At 36.7% G+C, this 14,508-nt stretch overlaps 1 protein-coding gene across 5 annotated transcripts in view; it reads left to right on the top strand.

Moving 5' to 3' along the window:
• The window catches only part of OSBPL6 (oxysterol binding protein like 6), a 57,856-nt gene that overhangs the window by 22,446 nt on the left and 20,902 nt on the right, over positions 1-14,508 (top strand). The window contains exons 9-13 of one of the 5 annotated variants that reach the window (XM_008634722.2): positions 8-100; positions 4,698-4,772; positions 8,980-9,145; positions 10,109-10,239; positions 12,262-12,369. In XM_008634722.2, the coding sequence (XP_008632944.1) occupies positions 8-100; positions 4,698-4,772; positions 8,980-9,145; positions 10,109-10,239; positions 12,262-12,369 (573 nt within the window). The remainder of the gene's footprint in view (positions 1-7; positions 101-4,697; positions 4,773-8,979; positions 9,146-10,108; positions 10,240-12,261; positions 12,370-14,508) is intronic. The other 4 variants (XM_008634723.2, XM_017735681.1, XM_008634724.2 and 1 more) reach the window with 4 other exon arrangements.

Genomic DNA, 14,508 nt, shown 5'->3' with positions numbered 1-14,508 from the left:
AATGTAGGCTAACTGTGTAGATATTTCAAAGAAAGACAAGCGGGTGACGAGACGATGGAGAACAAAAAGTGTCAGCAAAGATGCAAAAATTCAACTTCAGGTACTGAATGCACCATGTTTTACTTTTCACTGTAGAATTTAGATTAAATTCTAAGCATGAAATGTTATATTAGCTGAAAGTAGGACGTCAATGTGCTGTCTTTTACGTTTCTGATGAAGTAAATTAAATCTCTGTTGTTCAAAACCTAGACAAGATAGTGAGAAAAGTACAGATTTTATTATCATTCATATGAGAACATTGCCATCTAGGGAAAGGAGTGGGATCTGAATATCAGTCAATTAAGGCATACAAAACTCTATATACATGCACCATATGGGGATACTGCCATTCCATATCAAAGTTGCAAAGAAGGGCAGTTGAACAGGAGACATCAAGTTAAAAGCAGAATGAAATACTAAACACACCAGTTGTCTTTGTCAAGATCTATACTTGGAATATTACCAATTATAAGTATTTTCACAAGCTGCCTGTTATGGAAAAGGCTAATATGGGAACAAATCAAATAACCAAAAAATAAATTATGTGAAGCAAGAATTTACTCCATCCTTCCCTAGAACTGAAAGGTAAAAGCACAGAAATAAGAATCATGTGCTTGTATTGCTGCACTGTGTTTTGTTGGAAGCAGTTGTGTGTTCTGAGGTCTGATCCAAAAGCTGATCTTTTTTAAAACTAAGCAGCTGGTAGTGAAGACTGTTCAACTGGCTTTGGGAGCTAGCAGTCACCACTGTGATATCTGCAACTGAGTAAATAAATGTCAGCAACTTTTAATCCGTTCAAATACCTTGAAAATCATACAGATTTTGAAAGCTTCTAATATGTCCCCAATAGGTGCATTAAGGAATTTTCATTTAATTTGGATTAAAAAGGTTTATTAACAAAGGAATTTTTGTGATTGATGTAATGTCCTATTATTTGCAATTGAAGGATCACAGCTTTTCCCTGGTGCTGAATAACACAGGGAAATTAAAATATCACAAAAATGCATGCAAGTACTTGGTGCCTATGAAGAGTCAGTCACCACTGCATGTTCTTTCATGCCACAGTAATCTCAGAGAAGTCCTATCCACAAAAATGGTGAAAGCAGTCAATCTATGATGATTTATGGTTGTTCATAGTGAATAATGAGCTGTTCCTGTGTTATCTACACTTTGCCGAAGTATCTCTGGCCTGGGCTTCCATCAGAGGCACCTGACTCTCAAACTGCTGTTTGTAGTTTGGCAGGAGTGTGCCTCAGCTCCTGAAATTTTCAAATAGGATTGCAGGTTCCCCTGAGAGGGTGTGTGTGCATGGCACTGCTCTACATGGGTCTGTCACTTCTGGGTTGATAACGAACTCTGCCTAACTTGGGTCAGCATTAATTCCTGGAAAGCTTCATGCTGCAAATATAAAGCTTATTTTTTTATAGCAAACTATTAAGTTATTGTTGACTGATTCATAAACTAATTTGCAGTGAAACGGAATTGTAAGGAAGACAAAGAATACTTGATGGCTACTCCATTATCTTGCCTAGTTTGATAGACTCAGTTTATTCTTCCAAGGCTGTCTCTAGAATTCTCCTGAATTCTAGAGCTGTGATCTGTAGGAAGATGGCCTCACTGACTCATTGTGTTATTCCTAATTTGCTTAGGTTGCCAGTAAAATGTGGATTCCCTCTGAAGCCTACATGCCCTTTAAGCTAATTAACATTTTGTTCTTCTGTTAGGCATTCCTTCTACTTCATTGGCCTTCCTTATTGCTCAGTTTTTCAAGACTGCTTCAAGTCTTTCTGAACTGTTTATCAGGATATCCCCTACTGAGAATCATTTTGTCTGATTTGTGATCATTGTTTTCATGGTGCTTACACATAATTTGCTATTGAATGGTTGACATTTGGTACTAATAAAATTTCTTTTGTACTATTACTTTCCTCATACCTCCATACCTCTCGTTAGTTTTAGGGGATAATGCTAATATTAACAATCTAACTTTAAGCTAGTTTCAATCTTAATTCCATTTAGAGTACTTGCACCTATTTATTTCAGAATGAGCAGGTTTTAACTACATCAAAGACCTTCAGATTGTACGATGTTGAGAGCATCCTTCTGGGGAGCATAAAATTAGGGAGCTTTATATAAAGGTGTGTGCTTTGTGAGTGATGGGGAGTGAGGCTGTGATTTCTTCTGGCTCAGTATCCACTGCATATGAGGCAAGGAGGGAATTCTCCCATCCAGATTTTGTATTGCACTTGTTACCATTTTTTTGTTCGTAAGATAGCTTTTCTTGTATTCCTGATAACACATTCTGCAGTGTGAATGCTAGGTGTGTAATGTATTTAAAACATACTTTTTCTTGTAAGTAAAGCTGCTTGATTTGTTTCCTAGAAATTTATATTTACCACTTAAATATACCAGTTTTGTGTGCAGTTGACTTTGCTCACCTTGCTCATAACTACAGCAGGGTTACTCCCTGAAGTAAAACTGATCATAGCATGTGTCTATACATTTTCAGGTTTGGGTGTTTACTATTGCTAAGTTGTTTACAATTAAGATTTACTCAAGAAGGCCTTTACTCAAGAGTAATATATGAATTGCTTCTGTAAAGAAAGATTGCTTTTATGAAGGAGGTTCATTTTGTTTTTAAAAAGCCTATTTAAAATTGTATGAAAATGGCCTTCAACAACAGGTTAGTTGACCTGTATTAATTCATTTTACAAATTATACTTTTCTGCAGAAACTGAGTTGTAGGTTTCGGTTTTGTTATTTATTTCCCTTTGGGAAAAGGCTAAGTTATCATTCTCATGACAGCCTAAAGATCTTCAAATGAAGAAAAAAAGCATTACTGCAAAACAATAAAGAACCAGTGATATTTTGGTTCAAAATATCAAAAGCTCAAAAGTTGTAAAGTTCCAAGACTTCCCAGGGAAAATAGTTTAATAGAGAACTGTATACTATGGAGTAAGCTGAAAAATCATCTTGCTCTACTGAAGCTTTCAGCTCAGAACTGAAACCAGACCCAGACTAGCTTATTACTTTTTCCCTTAAGTATTTCTTTTTATGGTAATTCAGATTATGACCTCTCTTTCTATTATGTTGAGGAGAGTGTGTGGTTCTGCAAAGCTCACTATTCCCATTTTAATAATGCATACCTGCAATCATAATCTTATAGATATATGTGTGTATGTATTTCTGCATCTCTCTTTCTGTACATAGGTTTTTTCCTATTATTAGATAAGAATATTCTTCCATACTCTTATTCACAGGATAGACATAATTCTGTAGAGCACAAAGAGATTTGCATCATGCCTATGATCTGGTCTCTGCTTTAACAGAGTTTGTTCTCAGTATTTCAGAGGTTATGTACATGTTATTTTAACGTGAGAATCATATAAAATATTGCACCACAAGTCTTTTACTGTGTTCATTAGACAACCCTTCCAATTGTCAGTGGCATTGCCACTAATATCAGCTAGAGGGTGAAGTGTTTGGCCATTCTCCACCATAGCAACCCTACTGGGAATGTCACAGAAGCAAGACAGTTCAGCTAATAATTGAAATACAATATCCTGTTCTTCAGCATGGTGTCCATGTATCCAATCTGTACATTGTTATTTGTATGGCAATCAGGATGTTTGCAGAAAAATAAAAATGTATAGAGATCTAAAAATACTGAAGTGACTATAGGTGAAGATATAGGGGAAGAAAAATGTAAAGGAATTGAGATTTGTTTTCTAAAAGCAGAAAGGTGTATTTCCTAGTCTTCCAAAATCTTAAAATGGCTTCAAAATAATGACATTTTGATTAAAGATTAAACAGAATGACTTTATGATAGGTGGGAAGCTCCTCTGCATTAGACAGTTACTTGTTTGACTTTAATGTACCGTGACAAATCTTCTTACAAGTAAAATAAATGTAAAATTAAGCAGGATCAGGATGAGGTCACAAGTCAGGCATGCAGAAAAGGAAGCAGTTGTTGAAATACTTAGTTTTTATTTGTGCTGCTTTATCTGAGCTTTTGCCTTGGTTTGGAAGCCAAGCCTTCAACAATGGGAAAAGCAGGTGGAACTCAGAAAAGTGATGTGTGGAAAAAATGATTCAATAGGCTCAAGGATGGATGTGGAAATGCCAGAGCTATGTACAGGAATATTTACATAAGAAAACTCACTAGATAACATACACACTGAAAAGTTTTACTGTTGAGACACAGGCATCTTCAGTGACCACAGTTTATGCACTTCCACTATTGCAAAGTGATCTCTTTCAGAATTCATCTTCTAGATGGTCAAGTGACCGCAGAGTTTGATTTTTGTTTTATTTTCTGGCATGCTGTAGCATCTTTTCTGTTCTCTTACTCCATTATTGCCTTATGACTCTGAATGGCAGTACTAATAGATATTTTTTTGGTAGTCTTAGTGAGTGCACTGCAGTCCAACTCATCTGGAGATAATTTTAATGAAGTATCCAGCTTTTTATGTCTCTGGCATGCACAGCTGAAAACACATGATATGTCCTCAACATGTGTAGGCCATAAGAGTTAACAAAATTGAAACCCACTTAAAGACTCTCCCTCTCCCTTTTCTGATCACCTTTCATCTTCCTGTGTCCCATCACCCCTTCCCTTCTCTTTTTCTACTTCCTTCTTTTCTTGCATTCACTGTCAGGAAGGGCCGGCACCGAAGGGCCAGTTCAGCACAACACGACGCCGGCAGAGACTGGCAGCTGCAGTGGCTACAACAGTGAGTGGATTTAAAACTCAAGGGATAGCTCTAAAGATGGGAAGCTGTGTAACTTGGTTGTGTAATAAGCTTATGAAAATGTTTCTTGCACTTTTTGGAGGTGTCCCTGCTACCCACTTTCAGCTGAGTTTCTTAGAAGGCCCAACATAAAAGTATTCTATAAATGTGGGTCTGAGCTTGTTTACATGGTACGTATCCCTCCTCCTTTATGCAAGTGCAAGTGACAGACTCAGGCCCTGCACTGAATATGTCTTTGACATACTATACAAAATAGAAAAAAATTACCAAATTCTGTTAAAAGATGTTGTGACAGTTATAGCAAGACAACAGAACTAAGGAGATTTATTACAAATAACCATGAAATTACAAAACTTTCTGGTATTTTTATAAGTAGTACAAGGTTAGCCTTTTCATTTGAGGCACTATCTGTTAACATTCCATAATCCCAAAAAGTCATATTACTACCTCAGTGTCTGTATGTAGTTTTGCTAATTTTCTAAGTCTTTGTCAGGAAATGCGGAGCTATGAAATCAACACTGGGGCTGGGATTAGTTGTGGGAAGTCCTGTTTGTGAAATTGAACTACCATCAAAAGGATATCCTCAGCTACTGCTTTATCAAGAAAGTACTCATTAGGAAGGCCCAATATAGACATTTGTACTAATCCATCAACTGGTAAGTACAACAGTGAGATAGGGAAGACTGTGCAGCCAAAGATTGAAGTGAGCTTTAAATGCATACTCCTTATCTAGCCCAAGCAGTGAATTTCTTCACCAGGCTGAAGTATTCCAGGGTCTGCTGTTACAGGCCGGAGCTGAAATCCCCTAGATCAGACATAGTTTCTGCTTAAGCCTGACTGTCTTGAGTTCCTGCTACCTGAACCACGAACTCTGTTATTGCTGTGCTGTTTTAAAAAGTATGAGACATATCAGTGTTTCTCCAGCTTCCAAATTAACTCATCTAAATTTATTCCTCTGTAATCAGTGGATGCTGAATGTCGTGCTCCATAACTATTTGCTATTTTGACTCTGTCGGTCTGCCTGCCTAGCACAGAAGTTTACCAATTCCCAGTTTACTCCGTTTGCTCGGGGCTGAGCAGTGTTGGTGGGAGGCTCTAACCAGAAGGTTTAGCAGCAGTTAAACAGCTTTGGCAAGGGTTGTACTCCTTACCTAGGGAGTGCTTCAGTGCAAATGCAGCTGGACTTGGAGTGGAAGAGTAAGTAAGAGTACAGCAAATTGCTGAGTTGTTACCTGCAGCTGAAGTGAGGACCTGTTGAGGGATGTCTTGGAGGAGCTGGAAAAAATTTAGGAGGGAGAAAAACTAGAGGCACCAAAATGACTCTGTGGCTCTGGCAGTGTTCATGGCCATGGCCTGTTCTTCCTGGCTGATGCACAAAATGGTTGTTTCTCCCAGACAGTGAAGCTGCGTGCATAGACTGAGGAATACAGAATTATATCAGCTAAATGCACAGTAGAAAGAGGTTTTCCTTACAACCCGCTTGACCAGGAACAGTCTGTTCCTACATGAACACGTAGTTCTGAAGAAGGTGATGGATGAGTGGGTATAATGCCTCTGGTGTAAAGCAGGAAGTTGGGACAAGGTTCATCTGAGGTGATGTCTAGAAGTGTCTGTGTGGAGAAAACTAGAGTGATGCATCAAGAATCTAAATATTTTTTCAAAAACCTTCAAAACAATAAAAAACAATCAAAAAGAGAATAGGTAGTAAATAGAGAACAGGATCAAGTCACCATTAATATAGAAAGCACATCAGTGAAAGGAAAAAAGGGGAAGAGAGGTATATTGGCTGTGTTTCTTGTACTGTTGCTTATTCAAGAGAATGAAAATGGCTGTTTAATTTGGTTGTTTTCATCTGTTATGGAAAGTAGCTTGGAAAGTTTTCTAAAAAATGCATATGAGGAGAGTTCATGTCAATCAACAATTCAGTATTTTTGGTTCTTGTATTTAAAGCAGTCAGCAAGGCTACTTGTCTCTGTCATGTGAATGTATATTTCTTGCAAGTAGTGTGACGTGTTTGTAGAACATGTAAATTCTGGTCCTAGAACATAATTGAAAATACTATTTTTTCAATAAGCCTCACTGCAGAAACATTTCTTTTCAGCCTGGCCAGCTGAGGTTTGAGGCAGAAATGATGGATCTAAAGCAGATCTCTTCAGCTTGATTCATCACAGAGTGACACAGAGCCCCCTGGATGTGTGGGCAGCCTGCCTGCAGCTCTGCCAGTCCATGTAGGTCTGGAGAGCTTCCCCCGTCACCACAGGCATGTGGGGCTGGGGGGACTCTCCCTCAAGCTCTGGCATGATAGCTGGTATCAGCTTCTTTCCTGCCTTCTGGATGGTCTAGAGGGTTGGGTTTGTGCTCCACACACAGAAATACAATGTAGATACCTACTCTGCCCTCCTGGAGCCACCTGGAACAGTTGAACCTTTGTGGTGCTCCCAGAAAGTTCTAAGAATGTGCTCTCCCATTTAAGAAGGGGAAAGGTTTCGGAAAGGAAATTTGAAATTAACCTACATTTAGCCACAGTAGTCTGTTAACCAACTTTTGCGGGGTTCTTGAGAGAGGCATTCTGGCACTTGTGAAGAAGATAAAAGGTTAAGTAGCCAGTACGAATAGAAGGAATTTATTCTAAATCTTCTGTTAACGAGTTCTTCTTGATATGAGGCTAAAACAAGGTCCAGTAAAAAAATACCTACTTTGTTGATATAGCTGGAAATTGAAATACATGAGAGCAGGAATAAAGCTTATATTAGATAGGTGCTATAGAGTTATTATTTAATGTGCTATACTTACCTGGAAATCGAGAAAGAACAGAGTGGAAAATGTATTTCACCGAGTACCCTCATGAGTGGAATGATTAATAGATCCAACAGGATTTTGAGGGTTTCATTGGAGAATCAGAACCTAAACCTAAAATGTGTATTGATGTCTGCTTTTGCAGAAGAAATTGATAAAACCATTCCCTGATCTAATCAAATAACAAGGTACCAAGTTCAACCACTGATGGCAGTACAGAACTAATGTGTTGATAAAAATTCTTAGTAATATGACTTTTTATGTTATCTGCTGCTCTTTATCATGCCTTGGAAGAGACATTTTGTATTTTGGCCCCATTTTTCATATTTGAATAATTAAATTGGGCTGCAGTGTAAAAATTCTTGATTTACACATTTGATCAATCTAATGAAATTAATTAGATTTAATGTGCTAAGCAGTGCTTGATATTTAAGTAACAAAATGTAGTTCTGCATGCCTTTCTGTTGCATTTACATTTGAAAGTTGTGTTCTTGGTCTGATTTTCATATAAATATGTGTAAATGGTGACATGAAAGTAAAATAGAACATACATGCACACATGCTTCACATATATAGCAGTGGTAGCCATATAGTGCCTATGTAGCATATAGGTAACTGCTATACCTGATACATGTATATTTAACTTAGAAAGAGTTGGCATGTACTTTTTTTTACTACTGTACCTGAAAAGTAGAGGAGAAAGAGAAGTGGAAAGATAATAAACTAAATTCTTTGCTCCATCTTACTAAACTGTATCTCTCTGCATTTATTTATGGTTCATGTATTTTAAATGAAAATCAGGTGGAGTTTTGATTTTATTTTGTTGCTATTGTTTATTTGTTTAGTTAAAAAGAAAATAGAAAGACTGTATGCTTCTTCCCTCTTCATAGTTGCCAGTACAATGAGTTTCAACTGAAGATTTATGTGTAGTTTTGAAAAACTTCAATGATATATTTGATAATATTATATCCTGTTTCTAGATCTGCGGAGGAACTTGCATACTTCAAATGTTGGTATTGCAACAACAGACTCATCTACAATTACTTCCAAATGTCCAAATATAAAGGAGCATGTCTCATGGTTCAATTTTCCAGTAATCTTCTAAGCATTAGAATGGAAATCATCCATTTTTTGTAAATGTTAGAATTTAAATACTCCATCATTAGCTGTTAGCTGTGTATTTAGGCCTTATGTTTTCTGTTTCAGTGAAAAAAATTAAGAGAAGTCTGCATCAGCTGTGTTGAGATTTAGGAGAGTAAGAAGTTACATGTTCACTCTTACCATGTTCTTTGCATTGTGAACTAAGTCTTTTCAGAAGAAATTTGTATTTTGCTTCAACAGAGTCAAAAGTTTGGTTACACCTTATACATTTCTTCTCTGTTTCTCGCTGTAGGTCCCTTTCAGTGCTACGATGTCACCCGTTCGATTGCATTCATCCAACCCCAACCTTTGTGCAGACATCGAGTTTCAGGCTCCCCCAAGCCATGTAGCAGACCCTCTGGAGTGCTCTACTGAGTACATGAAGCTTCAAGAAGAGTTCTGCTTGATGGCACAAAAAGGTAGCTAGGGATGCCAAGCCTTTCCTGTAATGTGCTTCTTTGTTGTGTTTCTTTATTGCCTTCACTTAGTTATGACCAGGTCTTTCATCTGCATTAGATGATACTGTACAAGAGTTTTTAGCTGTTCAGGTGGCTTATATAAAGGAAACATGGATTATCTTTCTTACATTTTCCATGCATGTCATAAATGTAGAGATAGGTAAACTCTGAAATTGTTTTCCAAGTCTTCTGAACTACTTTCTGCATTCTGTTAATGTGACTGAATTTGCAAACATTTTTTTTTCCTCAACAAAATGCATTGTTTCTCCCGAAAAATGATTCAGAATGTAACTGCTACACATAATGCTATGAATTCATTTTTCTGCAATATTTTCTATGTCAGTGGAATCAATGGAAAAAGAGCTTATTACAGTAATGTACTTTAGAAATGCAATTTTATTGCCAGTAAGTGAACGGTTCTGCAAACTGAAAAGCAGCATTTTAAAAAGGTTTTGTTATCAGTTTGCTTTTATATAACAAGCATGAAAAAAAAGTGAGACTGACATCTTAAAAAAATTCAAAAAGCTGTTTAAAGACCAGGTAATCCTCTTTATTAGTACAATATTAAGTCCTAGCAGAACTGATGTTTCTGTTACTCTGAAAAGTACAAATAAAAACCAGAAAGAAAATAACACACATTGGACACAGTTTTTCCAAAAATGCACCTTTCCTTATGTTCAGCACCAAGAATATGCTGAGATGAGATATGTGTGAACATAGGGTGTGCACATTACAATCGCAAGCTGTAAGTGTTTGTGCTTAATTTGGCATGGGTTACTTGAAGTTCAGACCCTTGTTTCGAATGTCCATAACCGTGGGATGGAAGTCTCACTCTCTGTCTTTATTGATGAAGTATTGTAATAGATGTCAATGTGATTTCTTTAGCCAAGAAAACACCTGTTTTATGTTTTTCTTTTTGCTTAGTGCATTCTCTTTTGAAGTCTGCCTTTAACAGCATAGCTATAGAGAAGGAGAAGCTTAAGCAGATTGTTTCAGAGCAGGATCTTACAGGCCACAATGCTCAAATAGCTCACCTCAGACAGTCCCTCTCTCAGGTATGTTCTTGATCTAATTTCAAGCCTATCTAGCTTGCCTGATGCACTATTTCTTTTGTATTTTGGCCATTTCCTGAAGTAAAAGGACCCAAGAAAAAACCAAGTTCTCAACCAGAACTATGGCATATTCTGTTATGATGTAGATCTAACTTCAGTGCATGTGGAGGTGAAGGATATTTGTGTAAGCATGTATCAGTTACGGTTTTCCAAAGTAAAGAAAAAGGATCAAATGTTTTTATAAAAATGCTGGATGTCTTTCTTGGAGCACAGCCAGGGAAATATTCTTGTTTTTGTAATTAAGTTTTAAATTTTGACTGTATATTGTCAGATTTGTTTTATATGTCTGTGTCTCTAAATGCAAAAGGAATCGTGGGTTGCAATATAGTCATGGGTAAATAGGATTTCCAGATACACACCTGTTACTCTCCAGCATCTCTCCCACTTAAGCTAAAGGAAAAATTGTAATTTGCTTTAGTGGGAAAGAAGAAATAAGCAACAATAAGTCCTCAGGTTGCAAAATAATTCAATTTTTAAAATTCATTGTCAAGGAAGCATAAAAGCATTTGCTGGATTGGTGTGGAGGACTGCATCTGCAAGAAATATTGACTAAAGGTTTAAGGACAAAACTTTCTATAGGCAGAGATGCATATCATGTTATGTAGATTGATTTCTGTGCATTGTGATAAAAAAGGATTAGGGGCAAGAGATAAGGGTAAACATTTCTGGTTATTGACACAAATTTGTCTAAGACCTGTGGGTATTTATTAGCAACTTGCATTAAATAGAGAATCATGCTTTCTTCTTGCTCCTGGCCTCCAACGTTAATTTAAAAGTCACTGTCACATGTTAGTTCACTGTCTCAATGAAGAGTAAGTGGAAAATTGACTTGACTCAGTTTGTCCAGTCTCATGACCAGGTTTGAGCTGATGAAGAAGCTGCTGTCAGGCTGCTGTTAGTCATTACCTTCCCTTTCTGAGGGATGTCAACAATGAACGTACCCAGACCATTTCAGAACAAAGCAAAACTGGGTAATTTAAACTGTTTGACGACAGTTTAAGCTTGCCTATTTTCCTTTGGTCTTTCTTTGTTTCAGTACATTCATGCAATCTATTCCTGAATCTGCACTAGGGGGAGACAGAAGAAGGTTCTTACTACATTGTAACAATCCTTTTTTACTAAAACGATATGTCCCTCTGTTCTTTTCTATAATCCTCAGTGCTGGGAATATATTAAGGTTAAGTCAGCCGTGTTCTAAGTATGTAGCATATTATACTTCTGGATTTCAGAATCTGGCACACAAGTCTTACAAATAACAGATTATATATATATATATATATATACACCCAAATTTATGATCTAGGTTGGACTTTAAAATAGGAAAAAAATCAGCAGATACCAGACACCATTTGAATTCTGTTGGTATTTGTGATACTGTAGTGGGTTAGTAGTTTGAAATAAGTACAAAGGCAAATCTATAAAATAGATCTGGGTGGGCTGACAATGATACTAGCAATTATGTTGGTTTTACTGGAAACGAAGCAATCTCTGTTTGAAGCCTCTGAGTGCTGATAACCTTGACTCAGAAGGGGCTGTATAGTTGTAAACCAAGAATTGCCTCTTCAGCCATTTTGTGGGCAGTTCCCATTTATTGTTCTGGAGTTTCACTCTTTCTTGCTGCATTCACTCCCCATTTCCATAATGTACATAACCCACCAGTACACCTACCAAAGAGCTCTCTGAAGAACTAAGGTAGAATGCCAGTGTTACACTGTGGGACAACATCTGTCCCTGCTGTCTCCTGAAGGCAGAGTAACCAAAGATGAGATCGTGTTAGAGAGGATCTCAAAATAGGCATCTCCCTATGAATGGAAGAAAGGAGGTTCTGTGATTTTTTTTTTAGGAAATTGCTGGAAAGACTTTTTTTAATTTTTCTTTTTTTTCTTTTTTCTTTTTTCCTTTTTTTCTTTTGTGTTTAATGTTTACATTTTAATTTTAAATGAAATGTGCAATTTTTATTTTAAGGCTCTCAACCAGAATGCTGAACTAAGGAGTCGCTTGAACAGAATACATTCAGAATCTGTTATTTGTGATCAGGTTGTCAGTGTAAATATTATCCCTAGTCCTGATGAGGTAAGACTTTGGCCTTTAATGGATTTAGAGTACGAACAAACCTTGCTAATTCTCACTAAATAGCTGTAACACATCTGACAAATTATTGAATTTTTCGGATTGGCAAACATTCGTTCATAGAAAAAGTCAGGTTATATTTCCTTACGTACAATAAAACTTTGGTCTTTTGTTTTCCATATGTCAGAGGTGAAAGAACTCATCTTGGTCTCTTTAGAGGAACAGAGAAGGACTCCAGCTTTGGAATATTAATTGTTGGTTGTGGGAATTAGTGAGGTTTTACTGTATTTGAATGTATCACACAGTAGCTAACCAATTCTGTATATTAGTTTCTTGCCAAATCAACAGAACAATTTAGTATTTAATGGCCTGATTTTGCAAGTGCCTAAAGGGCCTCACATTTAGTATCTTGAATGGTACTGTTAAAAGGTTCAGTCTGTGAACCAAGCACTACACTAATATTTTTGCAGCGCCTAGTCTTTCTTGTTTTGCTTTCCTTAGTCAACAGATTAATGAACCTTTGTATTAATAACAGTGAGCTTCCCGTGTGACAAATCTGAATTTGTGGACTGTAATATATTCCAATTATTATGGTCACTTTGGCAACCATTCTGCTTGCATTTTACAAAAATGTTTTTGATTTGTCATTTGCACTATTTTTTTCTATGCATATGCCATTTCAATTAACACAGTCTTGTCTCCTAATTATTTCTTCCAACAAGCAAGAAAGGTAAAACTGTATTTGTTTATTTGCTTTTTGAAAACACCCAAACAATTTTTCCAAGAATCCAGCATGCTGGAGGCTAGCAACAGAAGATAGAAGTAAAGTGGTGCCACAGCACAGCAATCTGCAGTGAAGTTCTAGACAATGGCCATCTCTTCTGTTCTGTGTTTTTTGTTGGTTAGCTGTTGCTTTTTCATTTGTTCGTCATTGTCTTGGTAGAAGTGCTCCTGACTGAAGAAGTTTTTCAGAGAAGTTTCCCGATCTCTCATTCACTTATCTTGCTTGTTTTATATATATCTATAATCATGCAGCATGTAGATAATGCTTGTGTGAGGGTCTTTTTCAGGTAGGAGCATGTGTATTTTTCCAAGTCCCTCTAGTTTACAGGAAACCTCAAAATTTTAATCACTTCCTGTAAAGATTATGGTAAAATGAGCTTCTGTTTTCATTCTAATTCATCAAGCGTCACAATCCATCTGCAATCTTTTAAATCCTAATGGAAAAGGAATGGGTTTTGACCTCTTGCCTTGTTTATGCTTTTTTTGGATGTTTTGTTAGTGCATTTTGAGGTAACTGTATAGAATAATTCTACAGGATTAAGATGTCAACAAAACCATATGCAGAAGTTCTGGAATAAGATTAATGAGGATTGTGCTACAATCTGAAGAGTTAACCATGTTTAGAAGGGCTTCAGTAGTTTCATCTGTATTATCTCACAGGAACAACATGCTGTATAAATTAAGGGATTAAGTCAGAAATCTGTTTCCCCCCACAGTGACAGATCCTGTGGTAAAATGGTACAGGGAGAGAATCTTAATTTTTCTTAATGTGATAGCTTGCAGGGTAACATTGAAATCTGGTGTTCCTCCCATCACTAGCAGGAAGAGGAGGGTGTGTTTCATTTTTAGCTTGCTGCACTACTGACGTACACATAGCACCATTTTGAATCCTTGACTTTGATGTTACATTTCTTTATAATAAACTGTAAAGAGTTCATTCCCTTTAGTAATATTGAGCCAGAGTTAATGGCATAATTCAAATGAGATTTGGAGTATAAACATAGAATAAAAGCCCATAAAAAAATATATTATAGCTATTCTCCTAAATATTCTAACTTTTCAAACATTGTTACTAAACAGGTTCACACAGTCATTTATTTGGAAAGTAACTTATAACTGCCTGACCTTTTAAACCTTTATAATTAAATTTAGTTGTATCAAAGCTAGCTCCCAGTGATGCAATTTGTTATTACCAGATGTTATTTCATCTAAAATTGATGGTTGAACTTGTCTGACACAACCCAGCTATTGTCCACAAAATCATTTATCTGCATAGAGAACTAGATCTGGAATTTCATGCTGCTAAAACTTGGCAGTAGATGCTGGGCAGACCTCAAATGAAGACGTGGATCTCACTGT

Source organism: Corvus brachyrhynchos, unplaced genomic scaffold (assembly GCF_000691975.1).
Source record: "Corvus brachyrhynchos isolate BGI_N302 unplaced genomic scaffold, ASM69197v1 scaffold255, whole genome shotgun sequence".
Classification (NCBI taxonomy): Eukaryota; Metazoa; Chordata; class Aves; order Passeriformes; family Corvidae; genus Corvus; species Corvus brachyrhynchos.
This window is presented reverse-complemented; position numbering and strand designations above follow the sequence as displayed.